This window comes from Lissotriton vulgaris, chromosome 9, assembly GCF_964263255.1.
Source record: "Lissotriton vulgaris chromosome 9, aLisVul1.2, whole genome shotgun sequence".
In the NCBI taxonomy this organism is placed as follows: domain Eukaryota; kingdom Metazoa; phylum Chordata; class Amphibia; order Caudata; family Salamandridae; genus Lissotriton; species Lissotriton vulgaris.
The window spans coordinates 499,910,514-499,938,216 of record NC_141697.1 but is presented as its reverse complement, the minus strand read 5'-3'; the positions used below and the strand labels follow the sequence as shown (position 1 = coordinate 499,938,216).

Genomic DNA, 27,703 nt, shown 5'->3' with positions numbered 1-27,703 from the left:
CCTTGAGGTTCGACTGGGAGGCTAAGATCTGGGAAGAAGCCCCCTTACTCTTTCACCTTCCTCCTCAACAAACCAACTTTACAAATGATCTACTACCTGGGGTATTGGTAGTCAACTATTGGAAGGCCTACAGCCCCTTCACTGCACCACAATAATCTGGAGGATTGTTACGTTTGGGACCCTGGGCAGCAAAGGGACTAGGGACTCTCGGGCCTGGTTAACTTTGGTCTCACCTGCCCCTGTAACAAAACTGTTGGCCTATAAAGCAAGGGTGCCAAAAGGCACTAGGTGCTTTGGGGCGTCAACTTTCATCGATTCCCTCAGTGATCTTACCACTCACCAGCCTACCTCATAAGGCAAAAAGTGGACTCGTCTCAAGAATTTGGTGCTTACTTAGGACATGGCGGTCTTGAGCTGACTGTTTCTAATCCACCTCCTGGCTACACTTAGATCGCTGAATTTGAGGACCAACAAGAAGAATTAACATATGGCATGGGGATCAGCACTGATTATCTTCAATGACCACCACCATTGCTTCTTCAATTGCCAGCCTAACTGGCACCTTGAGGTCCCTGAAAGCAGATTGTTGGTCATGGGGTAGATGCAACACTTTCTAGAGGTATTTCACCTCTGCTACATTTTATCGGCTAAGCTTGGGACCTTAGAAAGGAGACTAGCATTCATGTAGATTAGGTGCATGGTTATCTTCTATAACACCTCTGCCCCTCCCTCCAAAAAAGAAACCATTTCCAATAATATTCCCCCCTGTCGCTAGAGGTAGAAATGCTGTGCCACTATAATTTCTGTTGGTACAATGTGATAGTGATTGTTGCTTTTAAAAAACAATTGTTTGTCACTTCAGAATATTTCATGGCATTTAAAAATACTCTGTGGAATCTAAAAATGAAACAGGAAAGCGTAGGGCACACCAATCGGGGCAGATCTTGTGGCACATGGTATAATAGTAGTTATCAAAGCACTTCAAATGAACCCTGTATCTCTGAAAGAGATGCTGATAATTGTTGCTACAAGTGCCCTAAGGCTGTAGATGAAGGTTTTTTTTTTCTAATATTCATTCATTTTTATCTTTATTTCGGCAGTTTTTGCCCAAAAAGATGTACATACAATAATAAAGACTACAATCTATAAAATACCTGATGATGAATAATACAAAATAGGCACAATAATTAATATAATACATTATTCAAATCAATGAATAGACATCTGCATCATCAACTCTAAAATTAATTTGAAAAGTGCATGTGCAAAGATTAAAATTAGGCGTAGTTTACTAGAGCCCTACGCTTGAGCCATATTGCAGCGAGGAATTTTGCTACACCAAAAACAACCTTGCTAGATAAATCTGTTTTAAAAATACGATAGGCTTGCATGCAGTGTGTGATTCCCATATTTCTGCATAGTGGCACAAGCCAATACCTCCTTATTCTTTGATAGGCAGGGCAAAAGAACATGATATGCAGGTCATTTTCCAGATCACAATCAAAGCTGGGACAATTTTCCGGGGAGGATGGAGACCATTTAGTGATAAAAGCTCTAATTGGTACCATGCCTCCACTGTAAATACAACTTCCTAGTTAAAACAGGGAAAATATCATCCAGGACACGTTCAAAGTAATAACAATCTTTTTCCTTTAAAAAGCAATCAGTTAAAGTGCCGGTTTGTACCTTACGTATGGAGGTAGATAGTTTATTTTCATAATAAAGTTTTGATAGGCTTTTTCTTGAAACCCTGGTGCAGGCGATTTCGGGGTCATACCACAATTGTAGGACCCCTAGCTTGATGAATTCATTTTTAATACAATCAAGCCATGGAATTTTCACAGCATTTGCCAGATTTTAAATTTCTAGGAGTTCCTGCCTGTAGTTCAGGAGCTCCGGCGTGCTCCATAACCTCCGCCAGAATGTCAGTGGCTTGAGACCCAAGACCTCATCTATCGGCCTAAGGCCCATGTCGAGTCTAAGAGGTAGCAGGGGAGTACTAGGGGGCAAGGTTAATAGTGGTCTGAGGAATTTATTTTCTGTGATGACAATATCAGGCCTACAGACATGCCCCCATAATTCGCCCCCATAGGAGACTGCACCTCTTGCCTGTGTTTTATAAATCTCGATGGGTGGACCAATGAGTTTGATTGTTGAGGTATTAGAAAGCTTAAGAATACCCCCTATTAGCTGTGCCTGTTTGAGTTGAGATTTGATTTGGTGAGGGGCCCACGTCATGCTTTCATTTATAGTTACCCTTAAGTAATCAAAAATCCGAACCCTTTCCAGCCTGGTCGCTCCAATTGTGGGGTTTGGGCGTGTGGTTACTGGGGAATTAAAAATCATAAATTTAGTTTTCAAGGCATTGATTTCCAAACCCCGTTCCGCACAGAATGCCACAAACCCGTCCAATACTCGTTGTATCCCCACTGGGGATTTTGACAGCAGCAGGGTGTCATCAGCAAACATTATTGCTGGCACCCTGCTGCCGGCTAGCTTAGGGGCGTCAGTATTTGGTATCCCGTTTAGATGGGAAATTACCCCGTTGACGTAGAGGCAGAACAGGGTGGGTGCTAAGACGCACCCCTGTCTTACCCCCCTGCCAACGGGGAATTTTGAGGACAGCCAACCATTCCTTCCACACCTCACCCGAGCAAAATTTTCTTGGTGGAGCCGTATTAAAATATTCAAAAGTTGGGGTGGAATACACATCTCAGCTAGTACTGCCCAGAGCTTGCCTCTTGGGACCAAGTCGAAGGCAGATCCACAAAAACCGTGTATAAACATCCCCCTTCAATCTTAACAGTCTTCCAAAATAACAAGGTCAGGTGAAAAATCTGGTCCATTGTGGATATATTTCTTCTGAACCCTGCCTGATATGGACTCAATATGGAGTTTTCCTCCATCCAGTCCTGAAGGCGATCTAAAATTAGCCTGCCAAAGATCTTTTGCGGCACATCAATCAAACTGATGGGCCTGTAATTGGCTGGGAGCAGAGAAGAGCCCTTCTTATGAATAGGCACAATCTCTGCGCCCAGCCAAGTACTAGGTACTGGCATACCTCTAAGGACTGCATTGTAGATGGCTAACAAATATGGAGCCCATATTATGGGTTCGTGCTTGAAGAGGTCACCCGGAAGCTTATCCAGCCCCGGGGCTTTTCCCGCGGCCAGTTTAAGTATTGCCTCAGTGATCTCCCTCACCGTAAAATCCACAACATCCATTTGGCAAGTAGGATCTAACGGTACCACCCCTATGCCCCCCTCCAGGTTACTATCTCCTGTTGCATATAGGGTCCGGAAGTGGTCCTCCCATACACTTGCAGCTATATTTGCCTCAACGGCAACTACTGGCTCCATCAAGCCCGTGTTTACAATTGACCAGAATTTACGCGGGGCATTGGTTAAACTTATCCAGTTATCATGGTCCCATTCCTCTTTCGCGTACTTGAGTAGGTGCTTATAGTCAGCTCTCCTAGCCCTTATTGCGGACTTATCAGTATTCTGTTTTAGGGCAGAAACTAATTTGGCCTTCGCTTTTCTACAAGCGGAATTGTACCATGTGGCTCTATTGCCCTTGGTCAGCCACTTTGTCACGCGAGGATAGAACACCTCAGCCAAGTTGTAAATTAGCTGTTCATGCAAGACCCCAAGCTTATGTTGCATATCTGGGGAGTGTGCATGCATAATTAGGGTACTAACCTCATCAAGTACGGGTAGTATTCTGGCATAAAGCTCCGAAATCTGCTCTGGATGTGCCACTAATTTAACCCACTTAACTCTTCGCCTGTCATTGGATAGGGTCAATCTCAGATCGGGAATATAAATACTATCCTTATTCTCTACAATAATACCAGGCATAGAGATTTCTAAACTTAGTGCGTTGTGATCACTGTCGTTTCTTACAATCACAGTGAAATCCCTCACTTTAGCCCAAGACAGAGTTTCAACAAATATATAATGTAGGCGGGACTCCTGGCCCAATTTATTGTAGGTGCATTTTGGGGGGACATCTGATTTCACCCGTCCTTTACAAGCCCTGATAGAATGCTTGAGCGTTAGTGCCATAATTTGGACTGCTAACGGTGTCCATGACCAGGGAGGTGGAGCAGCCGATGGCGGTATTGCCCAGTAATCATCTTCTTCCATAATGACACCATCTGTCAAGCCTGGGAGTAGCTCGAAATGACAATTGAAGTCACCCCCGATCACGAGCTGGGTGCCACTAGGAAAGGAACTTTAAAAAAATGACAACTCCTCAAGTGTTTTAGACTCTCCAGTAACACTCACTGGTCTAGAGTACACGTTGACCAGTGCAAGTCTAGAGCCATTAGGCCACTCCAAAAGCACGCACTGGACATCGTCAGATGATGTGTTCAGCGGCTTAGCCATGCAGCCCAGGTGGGAACCCACCCAAACTGTAAGGCCACCCGATGGCCGCCCCCCCCCCCCATCTTGCCGGTACAAAAAAAGAGGCAAAGCCAATGCACGCTTTGTCCTCTCTAGCCCATGTTTCCTGGATAAGACAAACGTCATTCCCTTCTATGAATGATCCCCACTCTGGGCAATCCATCTTATTGCAAAGCCCTGCCAGATTCCACGACAATATTATTAAGGAACCTGGATTGGTGTTATTGACCATTCCCCCCTTTGCCCCACTAGGACCCCTTATGTTGGCTTTCACCGTTTCCTGTAACTCCTGCATCATAGGGGCGGTAATTACACCTTCGGCCTGTCCAGGCTGGTCAATATTATCAAACAGTGGGTGCTCAAGGCGACTCATGTTGTTACTCCCAACCTGCTGGGTACCTTGAGTATCAGGTTGGAACCTAGCTTCATGGTCAGGTACAAGGGATCCGCTGGGCTGTGTAAGCATATGGCTACAACCCACTGTTTCTGATCGTCCCACCCCCATCGCTTTGGGGCAAAGTCAATCGACCATATCCAAAGAGCTGTAGCGATTATAATTTGGAGGTGGGCCTGGCGGGTAGATATTCCCTCTCCTATCCCTATTCCCTCTTCTCCCTCCACTGGCTCCCACTCTCGTCCAGCCTTCCTCCGCTACCTGGTTAATACTCTGTGAACCTAGTGGATAGGATAAAGACAGAGGCAGGGGCTGGATAACCGTGTCAAAATCTTGATATGGCCAGGAGCATATGTGGGAAACTATTCTCGGATCTCTAAAATTAACCAAAACACAGTCCCCACTGATCTTTTTGGTGGTGTTGCCTACACATGATAACCTACGTACCATCAAAATCTCGCTTGAAATTGGGTGGGGGGGGGGGGAGGCCTGTGTTTGCTCAACCAACTGACAACCTTAAGTAAGGCAAAAGATTCACTGCCGATGCCTCCAACGCCGGCACTCCCGTTAAAACAACTACCAAGGGGTTGCCTCGGGGGGTAAATTTAGTGTCAGCTTGCTTGAAGTAATACTATCTTCTGGTGTTTTCTTTCGACGAAATTGGTCACTATTATTAACTTTGGTCGAAATCACCTCCAGTGGTTGGGGCGGGGTATTCGTAATAGGGGTGAACTGTACTATCGAGCCCCCATCTACTATAGGGCATAAGCAACAACAAACATTTTGATGGTTTCCCAGTATGATCTGATCAGCTTTTTTGTTTGTAATTTCAAAGCAGGGGGCTAAGACCAAGAACAATCGGAGAAGTCCACCTACAATTGGTAGCCCAGTATCGATTTAATTGCTGCTAGCACTTCAATATCCATATATCCAATATTTCTGAATTACTGGGCACTCCCACCAAATAGGTTTGAGGTTTCCTCTTAGTCCTCAGCCTCTCCCGCAAAATTGTTTTGAGTGCGGGTAATATTAATACAATATGGTTGGGTACATGTCCCAATTAAACATGACCTTAATGTGTCTCAGTACAAGTAATACTAAGTAAATAATCATTTGCATAAACCCTGTAAAAGGGTGTCCCATTGAAAACACTTATGTCCTTCCATACAAAGTGTGCTCATCGTAATTTATATTGGTGAGGCTTCAGTGTTGTAGCATGTGACAGACTGCTGTACAGGTTGGTGTTTAGGCTCTGGAATCCCCTGCAGTTTGGATGCATTTCTTCAAAGAGCATAAATTGCTTGAGGCTGGCTGAAGATCGTCGGCCGTACTACGATGGCTTAGAACAACTTTGTACAACGTTGTCTGAGGAATTTTCCATGTACATCCTGACATTGTCATGTCCTTGGAAAAGTACTGAGAGATTGTTAGAATAATTACACTTTGCTAATCATTTGTGCTTCTCCGAGATGGAAAGTCACACTAGTCTTTTTACATTCAATTTGTAATTAGCATTGCTTGTGATCACTTATCTTGAAAATGTAGTGTAGCTAGCTATAACTGGAAGGACATTTCCAATGGATTAGGGGGAGTGACATCTGTAGGCAGACTTATTTGAAGTATAGTATAGATATGAAAGGAGATTTCTTTTTTGTTGTTCATTACCTTCACGGAACAGGTTTCCTTGTTGGTCCTGCATCCGCTTAAGCTTGAATAAACTGATCTGTTTTACCTCAGACACCCTGTAATCCTTTAAATTGAAAGTGGACAAGAGGTGCATTTCTCACAGGAAGATAAACCACCAGTGACCTCAATCTTGGCTCTTTTATTGTTGCATGCACACTGCTTGGTTTACAAGGAACTCTACATTGATTTAGGTGTTTGAGAGTGAGAAGTGAGTCATTGTGCTGGCCAGTCCTACTGGTTTTGTTAATGGGGGCTGGTTTTGCAGCCCTTAGTAATAAAACCAGCCTACCACCCCTCCAGCCTCCGCCCGATGACCATTACGCCAGACTGGCCTTGGTGCCTGGGCCCATTTGTTTTCACAGTACGACCTTGGATGGGATCTACAAGGGGCTCTGGTGTTCAGGGGTCACAGAACTGGACACCTAGGGCTGCTTTTATGTTGCATACTTAAATAAGGTAAACAGTAGTTTTAAAAAGACCACATCCCTGAACACAGACAGAGCAGCAGTACACATTTTATAAAACAAAATAAGGAAAACAGCTGATAAGACATTAAACGTTTTATACAATGATTTTTTTTTAAAGCCTGGTTTGGCACAGTCTGTAACAAATTCCACGTTGGAGTGCTCTTCCTTTTCTTGTGGTGTCGTCAGTCTGGAGGAGCCCGAAAATAAAGGGCAGATGAGGTCAAGGGTCGGGCCGCTAATGCATCCTGATGTGACCATTGTATTAGTCACAGTGGGGGCAGGCAGGTGGCCTTGTCACTAAATTAGGTGTAAATCACACAGTAGCAGCAGGGTCAACATATGTATCCGTTTTTGCGTGCTGATTGACTGCCCCTACAGTGCAAAAGGGCTTCTACAGTGTTGCTAGGCAGCCCCCTGGTCACATATACAGAGGGGAAGAGGGAGGAGGTTGTGGGCACTGCAGAGGCCTTCCTCAATGTGTGCCCCTCAGGGCTGGAGTATCACGTCATTGTTTTACTTTCGGACCATCCCTGAAGTCCTGGGGCGAATTTTAAACAAAGAAGTACTGGAACAGACTGTTTTAATAACATAAAAAGTAGGGGCCCTCTGTAGCCTTCCAATCCCACCCACTTCTACCACTGCATCCTGCAGTTCTAAAAGAAAAAACAAAACTTTTTGCACTCACCTTTGGGGGTGGAAAAAAGAATCTCAACTCTGCAACAGTTTACAGTATTTTTGCAATACTACATTACGCAAACTCGACCCAAAGGTACTGCATCGATTATATGGGCACCAGTTACATTACACAAAGATATCATTCATATTATTTAGGGTAGGCACAGGGATAAGTGGCGTGCCCAGAATCACAGAATGGCGAGCCCACACCAAGACTCGTACCTGCTTCCCCGAGCTCCAAAGTCATCAACTCTAGTCTTACGATACAACCTCTCCCACAAGAACTCAACCATTTTCAATTAAATATATAACAAAGCCATAGTTGTTGCTTATTTATATTATGCAACCACAACCATTGGCAAAACCAACAGTCCTGTTTGTTGTAGGTGTGATGTTACTTGTATTACATGTCTGCATACAATGACAGAAGCAGCAAAATATCAGTCAGGTGGCACACTATGCTAAGCAGAGAATTTTATCTGAAATGTTTAAGGCACGCCCCTTTGTGAGACCCCCAGTTTTTTCATCCCACTTAAAGCTTTGCTCTCAGACATAGTGAGTTCCCCACCCTTCCAATTTTCAGTAGCAATGTTCTTGTGAATGACATCCTGTGGACGATCTTTAATTGAAGCAAGCAATAGCTTGCTTTAATCTGCGGGAAAACCAAGTGCCGTATTCCATGTCTTCTACATCCATTTCCTCCATACCCAGTTTCAACCTGTCCCGTAGTCTCGTCAAAGGTCCTTGTGTTTCTCATTAGCGTCCCGTAGGTCGAGATGAGCTTTCTGTGAATGTTACCGTCCAGCAGTCTCCCTTCCAGCGGGTAGTCTTCCTGTGTTTCACCGTCCTGAGGTTTATACCCTTGTAGTGCGTGCCTCAGCAGGCCACAGCGCAGCCATTGAGTTACTGGCATCTGAAATTCCTTCCCTTAAATAGGCAAAGGGAGCAACTCATTTGCATCCCAGATGTCAGTCAGCATGGAAAGGCCAATATTGTCCCAGCCACTAAAGCCCCATAGTGCCACCACAGGCCTTATCCCACTGCATCTCTCTATGTAATCTATTTATATATATATATATATATATATATATATATATATATATATATATATATATATATATATATATATATATATATATATATATATATATATATATATATATATATATATATATAAAATTCACTATCGCCAGCACTGCAAGTGGGCTCTGCCTCCCTCCGTACAGTGTAAGGAGGTAGCTTTGTGTGTCCATTCCCTGTCTCTCCAGCCTGAACCCTGGATCGTCCCATGCCACGTAGGCCCAGTTGTTTACAATGCTGGCATGAGATGCCTTGTAGTACTTCCTAATATTTGGTAGCACTATGCTTCCATCTTTTTTAGAGAGCTGCAGGACCTCATTGCAATGTGGGGTTGCCTGCCTTTGTGAACCAACTGTCGCACAAAGAGCTGTTTTCAGATTATCCAAGGCTTAGGATATGTCGGTGTGGATTTCATCTCTAAGATCTAACTTACAAGCAGAAAGACTACGATAGATTTGGTTGGAGACATATTTGCATGTGTCTTGCTCTCTATGGAGTGTAAGGGAATAAAAAGAAGGTTACTCACTTCAGCAGGAGTTTATTAGGAGGTATGGATGTCTCGCATCTAATGCTAGCATGGATAGACAGGGTCATTTTGTTTATAAAGAAGAGAAAGGAGGGAGGCCCCAGCCATGGGTTAAGTTTCACCTTTTATTCTGCAGAGCTAGAAAACCAGTGGCCTCCGCAGAACTAGAAAACCAGTGGTGAAAGTGAGGCCTCATTCGTTGAACCCCAAAAAGCCTCTTGGGAAATTTTAGAGAGCAGTTCAAGAATGCCACAATTAATGACCTTGTGATTGGCAGCTATCTATAGTCGTAAAGGCTGGCGGTCCCTGGTACCAGCATCTTCACCAGCTGTGGAACGGCATAACAAGGCCATCGGGTCTAGATTGGTCTCGTCGCTCACTTGTCTGGACCCCACTCCCCACCATGCAGCTAAGCTTACTGTCCACCAATTCAGTTTGGTATCCTCTTCACCGAGAGGGGGCACCAGTCTCTAGTTGGTGCCCCCTGTGGACCAGAAGAGCCAGGGCTGTTTCTCTCCTGTGGCTGCCTCTTTCCGCCACAGCAAATCTTTGCACTGTCCGTGTAGTTCATGGGAGTAGACTGTATGTGGGGCTTGGCCCACAGAACCACCAGAGGTCCAGGCCCTACCAATAGACACCCCACCCTTCCTCTGTTGGATCTCCATGACTCACCTCTTTATGCAGCAATGCCAGTCTTACACCACAGACCAGGTGGCTCATGGAGGACCACCCGCATGACCCAGCACTGCTGATCACCGCCTTGCCTGTTTCTCCACCATCAGCTTTGAATGCCAGGGTAAACGAACGGACTTATTGAAGGGTACATCTCACTGGATGGATTCACAGCATGGGTTCAGTCTCTGCTGATAAATGTTGATAAACTTTAGGCCCAGGCAGAGATCCAGCAAGAGGATCTATGCGACCATCTTGCTACGTCATGTCCTTCCCCAATCCTAGCTTTTTAGCCAACAATTTGCTGCATGCTAGAAGACAACTAAAAAGCTCACAGTGGTTTTAGGGTGGGTATGGCTTTTCAAAATTGTAGGAAAGAGCCCATTTTTGCCTGATTACCCCCTAACATTTTGCCAGATTTCTGATGATAATGTGACAGAGTGTGCTGGGATCCTGCCAACTAGGCCCAAGCACCTGTGTTTTTCCCCAAAACTGTATTTTTGTACACACAATGAGCATACCTCTGGGCTACCTGCAAGGCCCCTGTACAAGGGGCCCCTGGTGCCTTGTGTACTACAGGCATGAAAAATAAGACTTCCTCAGAAGGAGAGACCGAAGGCTATGGGGTAAGACTTTTAGTTTGGAGGTCTGGGTAGAGTGCATAATCTGAGATAAATATGTAGTAAGCCTCCGAAACGTTTTCCTCCATGCAGTAATAATCATGGACAGACATATAAAAAAAGTCAGAATCTAAGGAGAAGGGTTCTTCCAATCGAGTGCAGATCAGAGAAAGAGAAGAATACAACACCAGTGAAGGGTGTCAGTACAGGACTGTTTCCTCAAAGAAATAATTATTCTCCTCATGTAGTGTTTCTGATGTTGTGTACAGGAAGGCCCTTAACAGAACCATTGCCTAAGAAGTTACTAGCCTGAGGGAGGGGAGACAGTCAGTTTAGTGGTGTCCTCACCGGTTCTAGCCAAGAACACCTTTTTTCCAGCTCTGTGATGGCTATCTGGGGCATGGAGGTGAAGGGGCTGCATAACCGATACACCTGGGAGGACCAAGCCATGACTGGAGTCACTTGGTGCCACCTAGCTGCATTGGAGAGCTATTATTGAGCAGAACATTTAGATCTAGAGGGGCACCTGGGAGATATTTATAAGGAGAGGATTCTGCAGGGCGAGTGGTATCCTTTGGAAAGCTCCGTACTGCTCAAAACATTTTGGAAGCAATCGTATCGCAATTTATATAAATATCTGCTACAAATGTTTCAGATTTTAGGTAATCCACATTTACACTTTGACAAGTTAAAACATTTCCTGTGAAATTATTTTTATTTGATGAGCTTTGTGTTGACATTATATCACATCTAGTGTTTCCCTTCTATTTATCACATTATTTGACTTTCGTGAAGAAATTTGCAGTTTCCATTTTTTGGGGTTATTCTGTTTGGGGTGCTACCAGAGTCCTTACTACAGATTCAGGACTGCCATCTCTGCATTGCTACTAAATCGTTTTTTTGTTTTTTTTTAAAGAAAATATATTGAATTTTATAGTAATAAAACGGGGCAAACAAAATTAGGAAGAAACAATGCGTAGAATAAAAAAGGAAAAAAAGGGTTCAGTATGCAAAATACAAGCAGTCAGCATGGTTCAGCAAATTGTATACATCAATAACAATTATTGCCACAATATCAATAAGGAAGACAATGACATCAATGAAATGAAAGTCTTATACCATGATATATCAATAGAGTGTCTTAGAGAAAGAGATAGTTCATAAGGGAAAGGCGTGCACGAAGAATAGTGGGTAGCTGTTCAGTTGGAATCCTTGGATTCTAAGGAGAGTAAATAATCTCTCAGGGACTGCCAGGCACCTTTAGGCATGGAGGTGCACGGCTGTAACTGTGCATAGCCGTCACTAATCTTATCGCATTGTGATATATTGCGTACCCATGCCGACTCCGTTGGGACCCTCCTGCTGCCCCAGTGTAATGCTAATTCATGTTTTGCAAGAAGGAGCGCAATAGAGACAAACCTGCGAGCAGATTTAGATATGTCATGGGTGTATCTTGAGCAGATTTAGATAGGTCATGTGTGCATCTTCTTAATGTTATGTGTATAATTCGGAAGGGCCATTGCACCAGTATCGCACAATATATAGGCACATCCAGGTTAAGTCCAAGGTCGGCGCCTGGGGGATTGTACTGGGGCAATTTGTAGAAAGCGTGGAATCAAAATTGGCTAGAACGGAGGGGGTTACGTAAACCCTGTGAAGGCACTTAAAAGTGTAGAGGTTTGTGCCTGCAATTAAGAGACGAGCTTCGTTTGGGAACAGCATTAAGACCATTCCTTATCGGTCAAAGGACGACCCGGATCAGCACCCCAGGCCTCTCTTACTCGTTTAGTGGTGTCAGTCTTCAGGGATATACATGCATGGTATAGTCTAGAGACAACATAACATAACATAGACAATGTTCTCTTTCGTGAGGGGAAGGCAAGGGATGTCTGCCAATGGGAGGGCTGGAGAATACAGTAGGCCACCCCCCAAGAGCCGCCGAAGTTTTCTCCATGCTCAGCAGGTGGTGTATACGGTTTGGATATCTGCACATCTAGGGAATGCCTTTCGGCAGGACAGATGGGAATGGTTTGTGACCGAGATGATCTTTCTCAGGACGTAGATATGGAACTCGGGCATCCGGATGACACCAATTGTAAGAGTAATGGCACTGAACCTCAAGATAGTACAGATGGAGATCCGGGACTCCAAGGTCACCACAGTCGTAGAGTAATGTTAAAGTGTCCCATCAGATGTCAGGTTTGCGGACGGACCAAATAAGAGGGGTAGCGAACAAACGGCAATATGTTGTCTGCATAAAGAGACAATAAAAGTGGATCCTGTGTGAACTGAACATATGTCGCTCCTTTAGATAGTGGCCCAAGGAGTCCGTTGCTATGATAAAGAGAAGAGGAGAAAGGGAGCAGCCCTGCCTGGTACCCCTAGTGACTGGAAAAGCATCTGTAAGAGAACCATTTACCCATAGGCATGTCACAGGATTGAGGTATAGGAATATGATTAAGGCAATGAAGCACTTAGGTAAACCTAGTTTCTGTAGTGTTACCCTGAGGAGAGGCCACTTCAGGGGGTCAAAAGCCTTCTAGGAATCCAACAAAGGTACAACTGCAGGAGTGGTAGGGGACACTCAGTTCAGGACTGCGAACAACATCCACAGATTAAGAGAGGTAGAACTATGCTGGACAAAACCAGACTGCACTTGAGAAATAATCTGTTACATCAACAGGGACAGTCTGGTGGCAGTGACCTTGGCCAGAATTTAGTTATCAAAATTTAGGAGGGAAAGCGGGCGATAGGTGGAGCATAGACTTGGGTCCTTGCCCGGCTGCCTCTGGAAGCGAAGGTGGCAGGGAACCTGTGTCTAGTGAATCTATTTACAAGGCAAGAAGACGTGGGGCCAGCAGTTGTTTATGTGCCTTATAGAACGCTCTTCTGAGCCCGTCGAGGCCTGGCGCCTCCAGGACCATCTAAAGAATTTATCGCCTGTATTATTTCTTTGCGCGTGATCGGCTCTGCCAAGAAGCTGCACTGTTCCACACCATCACAACTTCAGCAAGATAGTCTGCAATCGTGAATCCAAGGCCCTAGAGGTGTACAATTGTTAATAATATTCTTGAAACTCTGCTAGTATGCCCTCATTATCAGTTATGATGATGCCAGCACCAGTAAGGAGTTTAGTAATGTAGCCACTAAGAGGGTTAGGACGCAGGAGGCGTGCTAGAGTGCGCCTCAGTCTATCACCCTCACCGTAACGCCTGGCAGTGGCATGCCTTCCCATGTACACTACTTCCCTATCCACCAGGTCGTGGGACTCAGTCATCAAAACAGAGCGTTTATGGAGTGGAGGGGAGTCACTCGGTAACAAAGAAGCCCGGTCAATAACCTGCAATGTCGACTTGATCCTCCGTAGTTGTGTGCGAATGTCTCTCAGAATGCCCACTTGCTTGGACATACAGAAGCCACAGATCTAGGCCTTGAAAGACTCCCAGTGGGTTGCCCGAGTGGCCACTGTCTAGTCATTCAAAGCAAAAAATTCAACTACGGCATCACACAGCTCCGTGCCGAATATCTAATCATGTTAAACGTCACTGGGAAATCTCCATGAGTATGCCTATTCTCACTCCCATACGGTATATGTAGTTCCAGTACAAAAGGGCAATGACTGGACAAGGTGCACAGCCGGTGTCACACCTGTGTTGTCCAGAGCAAGGCATTGGCCGAAAGCAGTCAAAATATAATCTGAGACCACACATTGTGTGGAGCAGAGTGAAAAGTGTATCCTGAGGCTTCAGGATAGAACGTACGCCAGACATCGCTAAGCGCATATGTGTCCACAATGGAGCGAATAGCCTCCCATGTGTGGGGTTTGGTACTGGGTTGTATGCTAGTGAAGTCTACGTCAGGGTCCAGAATGGTTTTGAAATCACCACCCAGGATAATTAGTCCAGCCTCTTCACTAGCCAGGGGAGCGGAGATAATATAAAGGAACTTAGGTGAGTCATGTTAGGGGCGTACATATTAAGAAGAGCAAAACATTTGCCCGCCAGAACACCAGTAACCATGAGGCATCAACCCTCCGGGTCCTCATGGCTGGAGAGGGGAGGAAAGGACATGCTTTTGTGTATAGGAATAAAGAACCCTGGAATAGAAACTATAGTTAGAAAAGTATCTATGTATGACCCAAGAGGAAGCAAAAGTATGTGAGGTCCAAGGTGGGAGATGCGTCTCCTGAAGGAACGGTACGTTTGCCACGTGCCTCGAGAGGTAGGAGAGGACACACTTACTCTTACAGGGATCATTAGTGCAGCAGATATTCCATGTAAAGAGGGATATGTCAGGCACCCCTTTCTTATTATCAAGAATAGACATTAAGGACAGGTTTGTAGTGTGGAATGTACCATGTCGACAAACAGTAGTGTGCACATGCAATACATAGCGGAATACCAAAGGAAAACCACAATAAAGCCCAAACTTAACTCCCCACCCACACTGAATGGTACATCATCCAGCGAATCCCAAACATTAAAAACGAAAAGCTAAATAACCCCAAAGAATAAAGCGGTGTACACCATGGGGGAAGGCAACGCCTTAGACTGGTTGGGCCACACTGTCAGAGGTTCTGTAAAAAGGATATGGGTCACCATGGACAACAATATGTATGTAACGATTTATAGGCATCAAAGATGTAACTAGCATAGTGGTGGCAAGGACCCCCATCTGGCTAAAACTATAGAAGAGATGGGCAGCACTGAAATGGTCAGTCCCAAATAAAGAGAAGGAGAGGGGCAGTAGTCAAGGAGGATCTCCTTCAGTCGGAGAGGAGGAGCCAAGGTGATCTGGAGTAGTACGCCAAGATGTAGTTCCAGATGTGGTATGGTGCTTACAAAAGTCTATCACTCCGCCGATGTATCAAAGAAATTAGCTTTGCCACTAACCTAAACCCGCACCCTCGCATAATAGAGCATTGCATTTTTAAGGCCTATTTTGCGGAATATGTTCTAAGAATCCATAAACGTAAACTTCACCTCTTAGACAGTGATAGTAAAGTCTGGGAAGAATGAAATAGAGGATCCTTGATATTGTAGGGAGCCGCACTCACAGGACAAGTGAAAAACAGTGTCCCTATCTCAGTAGTTGAGGAGGTGCGCAAGAATGTGTCTTGGAGGAGCGGCCACCGGGGATTGCCGGCCAAGGGTGCTAACCGCACGTTCCACCGCAAAGGTAGATATAAAATTATTGAGGTCGCAAACTTCAGACAGCAGCTGTTTTGCCTAGGAATCTGGTCGCCCCATGTTGTTTGTCCCAGAAATTCCTAATATACAACTATTGTTCATCCTGGACCGCGCCTCCAAATCATTTTGAAGGCCACTGTTTTCAGAAGACGTTCCAGCTTCTTCAGGTGTTTTTTGCCATCCTGGACGCTTGAAACATGCCCTCAGTCCCATCAAGCCTAGTAGTCTGCCGATCCAGGCGCTCGCCCATGGGAATAATGCGGCTGGTAAGGGCATCAAACCTACCTAGCATCTATAGAGCGAAACTCAGCCATCAGCTCCGCCATAATGCCCGCAGTCCCCCCTGCTATATCGGTGTTCGTCTCTCTATCCACCAGTTAATCCATGTCTGAGTGGGTGCCTTGGCGGCAGGGAGTTTGGATTGCTCAAAGAGCAATTTGCATTGTTTGGGGTCAGCTCGGTCCATCATTGAAAGTAGGGGCAGCAGGAAAGGAAGAGGAAAGTAAGGGAAGTTGGCCAAAATGTATATGCTCCCCAGCTGAAGTATATGGTCCCCCACAAGCTCACCCAGAATTTTAGGCGTGAATGAGGGCTAAAGGGCAGAGTTTGCTACTTATCAGGCCACTTTGGTGTGATGGTCACCCATAGATGAGGAATGGCATAGAGAGCCAAGGTGAAGTCATCCATCTAGGGGGCCCAGGGGGACGAGGCCAGACAGCAACATTCAGGGCACCATTCACAGCTGTTGACTATGTGCACTGGGCCACAAATTGGATCCAGAGGAAACGTAGCAGGGAGGGGGCACAATGGAACCAGGATGGGGGCTGTGGGTTGGCAGCGATCCCCAAGCTAGAGAAGGCGACCAGAGCAAAGCGGCCTGGGCAGGGCTTAAAGCAGGAAGGCGAAGGATTGAGAGACTGGCACGCAGGTGGCCCTTTACAAATGGGTCAATCACAACAGGCGTGACACTCACCCAGCGGGTACTATAGGCGGCAGGCCGAAGAAACAGCCCACGTGGCATGCTCCCAGCCGCTACGATGGCGCTGATGCAGTGTGTCCCGACAAGCTAGTCCCAGGTCAGCGGCAGCCAGCAAAACAGGCAAGGATCCCATTGAGTTGGATGATCATGGATGAGGCCCCGGCAGGACTCTGTAGTCCCAGCCTTAGGCTCGCCTGCGGCCCCTGTTGCCGCGGGGTATCTGAGGAGATGCTGGTTAGTGCGGGTCCCCGTAGCAGTTGTCAGGCATGTGAGACTCGCCGACCAATAGTCCCCGCAGCTCCCGATGCTCCGCCGCCTACAGGGGCATATACCGATGTGGTTAATGCGCAGAGATGCCCTAAGAAGGAGAGTCTTGTATATTTTGGGTCCACAACCTCTGGAGCTGCACTAGCAGGTGGCGATCTTGGTCTCTGCCGCGGCCATGCCCCCTACTTAATCAGTTTTAAACAACCATAGAATCAATTAAAATCGCAATTCTTGCAAGTCATTTCTGAACCCTGAATACCAAGAGTAAGGATCCTGGTCTCCATCAGCATGCAAACCTTTGGAGCAATGCATGTGTCAATGGAGACCTTTGAGGAGATGGGACCTAATCTAGGTGGTAGGATCACCACTGGTTTTAGAAGTAAAGTCTTTGTGCCTACATATGCCCAGCCTAATTCCTTTTCTCACAGTGCTTTGAATAGGTTTTTAAAAACACAGCCAAGTACCAGACAACCACAGTGCTTCTCAAAATGCACAATGGAGAGAAAAAAACAGAAGCAAATATTTTAAGTTGGATGCTGTCTACACCGCATTTTGAAGGAGGTGGGGTGGTTCTCATTTGAGTAAGAACTCGAAGGAAAATAACTTGTTGGATTAGCAGGGATAGATGGACTTCTCTGAAACAAACACTGAATGTGGGTTTGGAAAGTGGCACTACATAATGAGGGATACAGACTGAAACCTATAAAACGCATGATGCCTACTTTAATTGAGGCATAGAAAACTCAGTATGTTAATAGTTTACTCAGTTTGTACTTTACTTGTGTTGTTATTGAGCTGCATGTGCCTGAATGGAAGTCCTAAGCAGTAGGGGCACCAGAGTGCTCGTACCAGAGTAACCCATTTAAGTTGGCAGGCACTGAAGTCCCAATGTTATCAAAAGGTATAGTGTCCGGTGTGAGCTGTTGAGCACTGTTGAGATAGTAAATACTACTAACTATGCAAAACAAAGCACCACATGTAGGTGTTAAGTACAGTCTGAGGCTTAACTGGGTGACAGACAATATATGAACTGAGGACAGCTGCCATCAATCTTAAAGCACAAAACAGCATTCTTGGTTGCACCGATCTCATTTGGAGAAAAGGAAAAACTTTTGAGACCTTCGACAAACGCTGTTCTTTCATCAATATTAGCACAGATACTGCTGCACATTATATTTACATTGATTGTATAACAAAATGTAGTATGTGAAGGAGGCAATATCATCTAGGAACCAAACACCATGAGGTCAGGTCTCTGACCTTACACGAGCATTCAGTTTCATTATTTTTCTTGCCTGAGAAGGAACACAGAATTGCCAAGAAAGGTGGTTTGTATCCACATGCTACAAGCCACCTCTACTGCCAATTTAGGGTGATTTTCGACCCAGCAGCTCATATACAGTAACCTCTCCATTTAAATCTTGCTTGTTTAATAAATGATACCATCCACCCGCCAGCCCCCGCCTGGATTAACATTTATTAACAGAAATCAAAATCACAAAAGAATGTTTTTGTGGTATTTGTAAGTATTTCTACTAAAGAATGTTTACCTTAGTGACATCTTCAGCAAAGCTGTTAGCTACAATGTTGGACATGACAGGTCCCGGGCATAGGTTGGTGATGATTATATCTGGATAATCGTAAAGTTCAAGCCTTAGACTATTAAAAAATCCCTGTGGAGAAAAGCATTTTTGAGTTTGTGGAAAAAGCACTTAATCAGTAATCCAAGAATGATTCTATCAGCATGTATATGATGATGGCTGTTTGTTTACAATCTAATTTTACGGCCAGTTTCAAACTTATTTAATTTATTGATTAGTAAAGTATACATATTTTGGTCTCACATCACTAAGCAGCTGTCACTTTAAACCAAAAAGGTTGTTCATATGCAGTGACTGCGTTTTTAAAATACCACAGTATGGTGAATCCAAATGCGGGATACAAAGTAAGATTTTAAACAAGAAATTGCATTTGCCTTCAGTAGGTTCAATTGTTGCTCCTGTTCAATTTGAGGAAGCATTGTTTAAGTTTACGTGTTATTCTTCACAACATACATATAAATGTGGAGCAATTCATTCATTTACAATCCATATAATATAATATAAGAATGGCTAATCTGTGCTACCGTGTTAGTACAGTATTTGTGAATGTTTAAAAATGCAATAGAAACATTGCATTCGTGACATGATCTACAATATATGTTGAGAATCACTAATTCAAGCTGAAAATCCTTGAGAAGAATTTAGGTGAAGTTCTCTATCCATATTGCTGAGAAAATGTGACCCCCTTCCCCGTTTTACCTCATAGTACAAAGATAAGTAAAAATGAGAAAGTACTAGGTTGAGCTGTAAAGTACGCAGCTGAAGTCAATATAGGTAACTCCAGAACCTCAGGTGAAAGCATATGCATGTTAGACCAAGCTACCTGCTTCAGAACATGTGGTACCACTGCAGGGTTAAACCCCCACATGCATCAAGCACTTTTTCATTCGCAAACGGTGCGATTCCTTAAAATCGGCCGTTTGCGAATGCAAAAGTGCTTTTTGGGATGCATGAAGCAATTTTAGAATTCGCAACATTGTTGCGAGTTCTAAAATTGCGGGTGCTTTTAAGAAGTCGCAGATGTGCGACTTCTTAAAAGCAATGCATCATCACTTTGACAAGTGAAAATTCGCACTTAGGGTTCCAAATTTACCGAGTGGTTGAACCACTCGGTAAATTTGGAAAAAGTGTTTTAAATGCTTTAAATGTTTTTTTTTCAACATTCATGTTACGGACACACATGTCCTTAGGACATGTGTGTGTGCAACATGATGCGAAAAATACATTTCAGGGGTGCAGGGGGGGGTCCTTTGGACCCCCCCCTGCACCCATGAAATTTTCTAAGTGCCACTCGCAATTTGCATTGACTCCTATGGGCCTTTTGGCCCATAGGAATCAATGGAAATTGCGAAAATTAACTTAAGAATTCGGTATTTCTTTGGGATTCGGTAAAAAATGCGATTTTTACCGAATCACAAAGAAATACCGAAAAAAATGATGCATAGCATTTTGCATTTCCTAAATAGCGATTCCTTAATTTTCGCTATTTAAGAAATGCAAAATCCTAGATTGATGCATGTGGGGGAAAGTGTGTAAAGTAACAGTAAACTACTCAGAAAGACTACCAAGATAACACTAATTGGTATCAGGCATAGCAGGAAGGTCGGGTGAGTGCTTGATCATAACATTAAGAGACCAAGCCCATCAAAAGAAAAAAAAGTACCAGAAAAATGTTTACAGGTTAATGGTGTATAAACCCAGATACCCCAAACAAACAAATGATGTTCAAAATACTTTTCGAAGTTGAAAAGGACATGGAGGTTTACAGATGCCGGAGTAACTGATGAATGTTGTTAACAGCAAATTGAAAATAATTGCCTACAGCAATAAAGTGTCTATGCTCATACATTTGACAAAAAAACTGAAGTGATCACAGGAGAAACGTGCAGGGACTGCAAGTGAATGGAGTTTAATGCAAGGTTTACCTAAAAGAAACAAATGAACCAGAACAGAAAATCCTTGCACCAATGAACTGTGGAGTAATTCAGCGAAACTCAGTGGTTAGGGTGATACTTCCAACAAAGTTTAAATGGTTACCTTTGCCGATATTCTTTGAAGACTATTGAATGAAACAAGCTACTGAGAGTGAACAGTATTTTAGATTGAGGCTTTCTCAGATGACATGCCTGTTCCAAGTGGCAGATCGCTTTGACAGCTGGCTTAACTTGACTACGCAGATACTGGCAGACAGGAAGGGGTCTGAAGAGGAGAAAACTAATAATAATGGCAAATTAAAGACGGCCTGCCTTGAAAGCCCTTCAAAATGTAAGGTTGAAAATCCCAGATATCACCGCTACACAGATCATAGCACTTTTAGAGCTCTCTACGGACCTAGGCGATGTAATCTCTATCTTCCTCTGTAGACGGATGAGATGGAGTGAAGAACGCGTTTAGGGAAACATACCGCACAATGTGGAAAGGTGTTTCAGCCTTCGGGAGAAATACAGCTTTAGTCCTTAACACTAGCTAGTCTGGGAAGAAGGAGATGTAGCTCAACTGTACAGAGGGTACCTGAAGCTCACGCGACAAACTTATACGAGCGCAATAAGAAACGTTCTTCAGCCATGAGAAACCTTAAAAGGCTCGAATGGGGCGCACAGCACTAATGAGCAAGACCTCTGACCTGCTGGTCAGAGACCTGCTCTGTCCCCCAGCAGAGCCACTGTTGTGCTGCTGCCGGTGACCCCGCTCACCTCTCTGGTAGGTTTTCGTGCCCCTCCTCCACCCGCAGGCTCTTGCCTGCGCCTCATCCCTGGTGGTCCAGTGAGAGAGCTTTGCTCTTCTACTGGTTCCACTGCTGTCTTTATTGTGTTGTGCCCGTCTTGTTTTGTTTGTAACCGTTTTTATATCTTCTCGATATTGTGCCTGATAATTCGGTCTTTTCTGTTATTGTGCCTCTGTTAGTTCCTTTCTGTTATTTGTTTATTTTTTCCTGACTTCTGCGGTTCCCTTCCCGCTGCTGCTGTCTCCGCAGCTCCCCCCCCCTACTGCTTCCCGCTCCCACCTCCCAGTTGCACTTCCCTTTCCGCTTCCCAATTTAATGGCGCTGCGCCGCTGGTGTGCCAAAGGCAAGCCCGTTTGCGCCCGTCCGCGAGCAGCGCCAGGGACCCTGGATCTCCAACTACCCACCGCTACGACTCAGCTGCCCTCCTCGCACTCAACCCCGGAAGGAACCACTGCCAGCTGCCCACGCCGAACACCACCCACTGCCAGTTCTCCTGCCGCCACTGACGCCGAACCTTCACCACCCTCCGGACCCCCACAGCTGCCGCCCCCATGCCGGACGCCAACTCCACAGAAGCCCTGAAGTGCATCCGCCTCAACATGTGCTCCCTGCACAGACATGCCGTAGAGATCTAGGAACTCCTCAACACCCTCTCGCCAGATGTCGCCTTCTTAAGAGAAACCTGGACAAACACTTCCACCGCCCCCGACATCACCACCACCATCCGCAGGTACAAGATCCAGAGGAAGGACAGCTCCAACCGCCCAGGAGGAGGACTCGCCATCGCACACAAGAGCTCTCTCCGACTATAAAACCAAAAAAAAACCTCGTACATCAAAGACACCCGTTTGTGGCAATCCTTACAGGATTTGAAACTTGTTGCTGGGGGCAAATACAATTCACTGGCAAAGGTTCTACAACTCTCTATAGATTTGCTCCCCAAATTTGCACTGCTGGGAATTAAGGTGGAAGCAGCGGTGCACGTATACTCATTCGCTAGGAATTCCTGCAGGTCACAAGAGGCATTGCCAGTCACTGGAAGTCTCCCATGGCCATTTCCAGAGTGGTTGTGGAAACTGGGCAGATAGGCCATGTTTGGGAAACCTATTTAGCTGACTAGTGAATGCCCACAGAAACATGTACATATCTAGTGACTATGGCTTGCCCACTTCAGGACCCAAATATGAGCAAAGCCTTTGGAAACAGGAAGAGATGGCTTGATTCTATTTATAATATGTGGATAAGTCGCAGATGCATATTGAGCTGGTATGTGTTACTATGCTGAAGAGTAATGTGCCAATTACATATTTTGTTTCAGGAATAAATACCAATAAAAGAGCTATAAAAAATGTGATGAGGATGCACTTCACCATAGATACAAAATATGTCAAACCCGTTGATACATCAGACCCTGTGCTCTTCAAAAGCACTGCAACTTACTAAAACGTTGCGGATGGTAATATAAAAATGACACAAACTGAATCATTCCCTTTGAAAATTGAATAAGAGATTTAGGAAGGGAACCATCTAAATATCAGAAGAAACATTTTATCAGCAGGAAATGTAGGCAAGAAGTCAGGTACTCTGAAGAAAACAACATCCTAATTGATTAATTGAACCAAAAGATAAATGTAACCATGTGGGCAGAGGAAAGAAAGAATGATGGACTGGAGAGTACTGGGAACCAGATTACCTTCTTCCATCAATCATAGTACAAGTAGCACTTAAAACATTTGCTGGTGGAAACATGAGATGGGTTGTCCCTACTGTGCTGTTGATGCTCTCTATGAATTCAAAGAATACATCAAAGTGAGGAATTGTTTTCCACAGATGTTGCTGGTGTGAAAGCAGGGCTATGTACTAAAAAACTTAAATGGTTTGCGCAGGAATGAAAAAAAGTGTCCAGTAATTTGCTCTGTGCTTTTCCAAAATAAGTTCTTTGTTGAATATAGTACAGCTGTTAACTTGTGCACCGAAAAAGTCCCCAAAATAATATCTGTAATCAGGTCCAAAAACATCCTGGTATCTCGGACGCCGTCGAGACACCGACCTCGGACGCTGTCGTCAATTATACAGGCCGGATTGTGGCCTTGGGTTAGTGCCCGTTTTGCACCTTGGTAATATTGCCCTGAGAACCTTAAAGAAATACTGTTTTCAAGGCTCGTAATTTCGCTTTTTGTCAGACATTTTCGTGACTTCAAAGAAATCCTCGTGTATGAACTACTTATTAGGCGCCAGGCAGACCTGTCCTAACTCGCCCCAGATCATAATATTGCTGGAGTCATGTGGCTTGGATTGTGACCTCCCTCTACCGGATATATCTTACCCAGAAATACCATTTCCACATATTTGAGGTTACATACTTGGACCCCTTAAGATTATTGGATCTGGTACTACATCATTAATTTGTTTTTGGACCTGATTACAGATATTTTTTTGGGGACTTTTTCGGTGCACGAGTTAACAGCTGTACTTACGGCATATGAGAAACAACAGTTCTCTCTCCTTTAATACGGGTAGTACCCTGAGAAGCCCTGATGAAGTTCTCATATGACAACGAAACGCGTTGGCTGAGCTGTACGTTATTTATGAAATATATTCAATAAAGAACTTATTTTGGAATATCCCAGAGCAAATTCCTGGACACTTTTTTCATTCCTGTGCACACCATTTAAGTTTTTTATCTAGGATCTGGGACACAGTGACACCACAGGACAGTTGGTGTTTGGGCTTGTTGAGCGGGACTATCATATGTTATGAAACCGGTGTAGAGGTGCAGGAGAAACAGTCCATCGTCTTTTGCTTTCTTGCTGTCAGGTCTATGTACTGTTGCTCTTATCAGCAGATGATGATGGAGCACACATCTCTTGTGTACTGGGGCCTAAAAGAAATGTGAACATGTATTTATTTAAAGAGTTTTATATAGCGCTGGCTAGACCTGAAGTTATCAGAGTGCTTTACATAAGGTTCCACATAGTTGCAAACATACATCAGTTACAAGTTACCAAACATACCAGTAAAAACTTTTAAGGAGCATGGAAGAAACGGAAAATGGAGTGAGGAAGGGAAAGTGGGTAGGGGATAAAGGGGTAGAATACAGATACAACAGCGAGACGAAGAGAAGGTCTGCCCAAGGTCCGACTGGGTAGGTGACGACCAGGAGGGAATCCGCAGCCCATCTCCTCTTCAGCTATCAGGTAGCTCCACCGGGCATCGGTCAAATACCTAGGTCTCAACAGAAAAACATAAAAGGGAAAGAAGAAGAGAAGAAAGGAGCTTAGAGGGGGAAGGGGGTAGGGTGAATGGGAAGGAGGGGATACGACAGAGACAAAGAAAAGTCTGCCCAAAGTCCGGCTGGGTAGGTGACGGCCGAGGGGGAATCCAGAGCCCATGTCCTCTTCAGCTAACAGGTAGCTCCACCGGGCCTCGGTCAAATAGCAGCATCACCTCGGTCGAGGGAAAATTCAAAGAGTACATGTCCTGGAGAGAGAGCAGGATGAAGGTCAGGAGAGGGATGTGATTCAAGTTCAGGTCGATGAGCAGTTAGATTGTCCAGGAGTGGTCAAACATCGTGGCGAGACCAACTAAGGCGGCCATCTTGAGGTCAGGCAAGGGGGTTATGACCTTGGTGTTAACTTCAGTCGGTCCCCAAAATTTTCAATGACTCCAAAGCATGTAGGGTGTAATCTATGCAGTGATGTGGCGGGAGGACAGGGCCAGTGTCCGCATGTCTTCAGAGGGGGTGAGTGATGGTGAGAAAAAACGCCAATGGGAGAAGTAACCTCCATTGGCAGGTCAGGCGAGGCGCCTCCAGTCATTCTCACATAATCAGGAAGCAAATGTGGGTCATCCCTATAGGTCAATGTGTGACCCCCTCCAGCGGCAACCATCGGTTCAGTGGAAATCAATTGCTTACCTTCTCGTGGCCGCTGAGGTGTTCCGGTTGTTAGTCTCCGTCCCGCTCTTCATCTGCATCGATTGCCCAGTTCTCGGGCACAATTTGTGGAGTCAGGCAGCCCCTGAAGCCGAACGACCACAGCATGCTCGGTAAGTCCGAAATAGTGCAGGGGAACATTATTCAGATTATGCAGAGACAAGACTGGAATCTATGCTCAAACTTCGAACATGCATACTTTGTGTCAACAGGCATGTCCTAAAGGAAGAAAGAACATTCAGAAAAGTACCGGAGAAAGCAGAAAAAGTAAAAAGTAACGGAGAAAGTAATATTTTTCCCTAAACGTCCACTGAAGATGGTACTAAAGATCCAGAGGATGCTACTCGGAAGAGTTTTTAAAACTGAACACTGCAATACGAAGTCCCTGATGATAGAAAGACCAGAGGAAATATTTTGCCAGGATAATTACTGACGAAGTTGCAAAAAATATGGTGGACTATTTGCATTCCTACAACAGCCAGGACATGAAAATTGGACTCTGGAGACTCATCCACCTTTGAACAGAAGAAGAAACTGAGGACAAAGTGCTACAAAGACCTAATGCCTTCTCCCGCATTAGTGGAATGCTGGGTAAGATCCATGGTATAGCAAATAAGCTCAGATTGTCTGAAAATACATCATTAACGCAAATTGAATAAGGAGGTTAGGCATTTGGTGCTTCATAACCTATGCATGCCTAGGAATAACCTGTGTACATCTGTTACTGTGTTTAATGAAGCAGATCGGAGTGGTTTGTGGCCACACTGACACAGCCATTCTGCTTTAGGGTAAAGAGCACCTGTAAGTTATCAATGGACATGGGGGGAGTGGCCAACAAAGATGACAGTATAGACGTCTCTGCTGCAGAGTAATTTGACAATATCCGTCATCAATCCTGGCCAAATACAAGTATAATATAGAAGCGGATACTACGACTCCCCCATAGACTGTGATGCGGTGCAGGATAGACTGGTATGGATGGCGTCCTGCGGGATGAAAGCAGCTGTGGGCCGGGTTGCCGGAGTTGGCCGAAGGGCGGCGGAGGCTAGAGACCTTCAGGGGCCTGACTGCAACGGAGAGCAAGCTGCGACAAGGTAAACAAGGAGGGTCAGCCCACCCAAGAGCTCGATTGAGATATGAGGCAGAGTGCCCATGGCTGTATTCCAATGGCTCAGATCCTACAGAGGCCTGAAGTGGCCGAAAGGGGCGGACCAGTGAGGGAGGGGCAAGCAGAGACCATGAACGGCCGTGAGCCCGTGTTGGGAATTGAGGGCATCACGAGCACCGGTGCCCTGGTGTTATGATTCTATGAGCGCCTCTGGAATTCGTCAATTTGTGTGTGGCATCATCTATGTGGAACTACATATCCCAGAATGCTTTGAGCACAATGATGGGCGGTTCTATGTAGGAGGAAACATCCGAAATATCCGACAAGAGGAAAGGATCTATCGACCTGGTGACAGCGCTCTTGGTTTCCTTAGTGAGCATTCCATGTCCATTCCTAAACCGAAGCAAAGCATTTGTTTCGATCGCATGGATTACGCGAAGATTGATGAATAGGCATTTCGGCCGATTATTGTGGAGCCGCGTTAGTTCCTCTGTTGGAGAGCCTCTTGTCACGGCTCATGCGGAGGAATACTGATTCACTCATAAAGAGAGGAGTGAGCTATCAAGTATTACTTTGCCCTCCGTTGGTCAGCCTATTTTACACGGCTCGTGCGGAGGACGAATTTTGGCTTGTGAATAGTCGTTCTCCTCATATGTTTACTATTGCTACATTTGCCCTCGGTTGGTGAGCCCATTTGCTTCGGCTTGTGCGGAGGACGAAATCTTGTCGCAAACCACTAACTCTTACCAGGCTTGGTAAGTTGGTTTTCAGTTGGCAGATCAAGCGGTACTACGACATAACAGCATTGCTCATCAGGCCCGTTTATTAAACGGCGATCAATACTTGGTGGGCTAAGTTCAGAGTACGTTACCAAGCGATACTTACTGTTCGGTGGCACAGGTACTGTACTTCGTATATTTCTACGGGGTGACGTAACCCATTTTTTAATATATTATTTGTATCATATACTATGAACACGGGGCTACAGAGGATACTACTCAAGACTCTTTTGTATTTCCCATCATGATGAATCCTCATGGGGTATGTACAATCTCATTGGTATCTCACCCTTCTGCTAGACTAGTGTATAACTATTGAGGAGGGCTGTTATTCTTTGTGTGTTACAGGAGGGAAGTGGCACCACTCGTATCCTTCCAGGGCTCTGATGCAGGTGAAGAGTTGTATCTTCTACATTACAGTTACCTTAGTTTTCTTCACAAGTAGAGGGGTCTGCTTTTTGTTGTTATGTTTTTTTGAGACAGGGATTAAAGTAACTGGTACCAACGCTATTGTTATTTGTCTTTCAGATCTCCCCCCTGCTGTTCCCTTCCTTCCCCGCCTTTTTTCTCTGCCCTCACTTCATCCTTCCTT

The 27,703-nt window shown here is 45.0% G+C and overlaps 1 protein-coding gene across 1 annotated transcript in view; it reads right to left on the bottom strand.

The window, feature by feature from the left end:
• DHRS7 (dehydrogenase/reductase 7) overlaps positions 1 to 27,703 on the bottom strand; it is a 341,569-nt gene that overhangs the window by 86,945 nt on the left and 226,921 nt on the right. Inside the window, exon 5 of the mRNA XM_086937958.1 lies at positions 18,515 to 18,637. Within this exon, the coding sequence (XP_086794084.1) occupies positions 18,515 to 18,637 (123 nt within the window). The remainder of the gene's footprint in view (positions 1 to 18,514; positions 18,638 to 27,703) is intronic.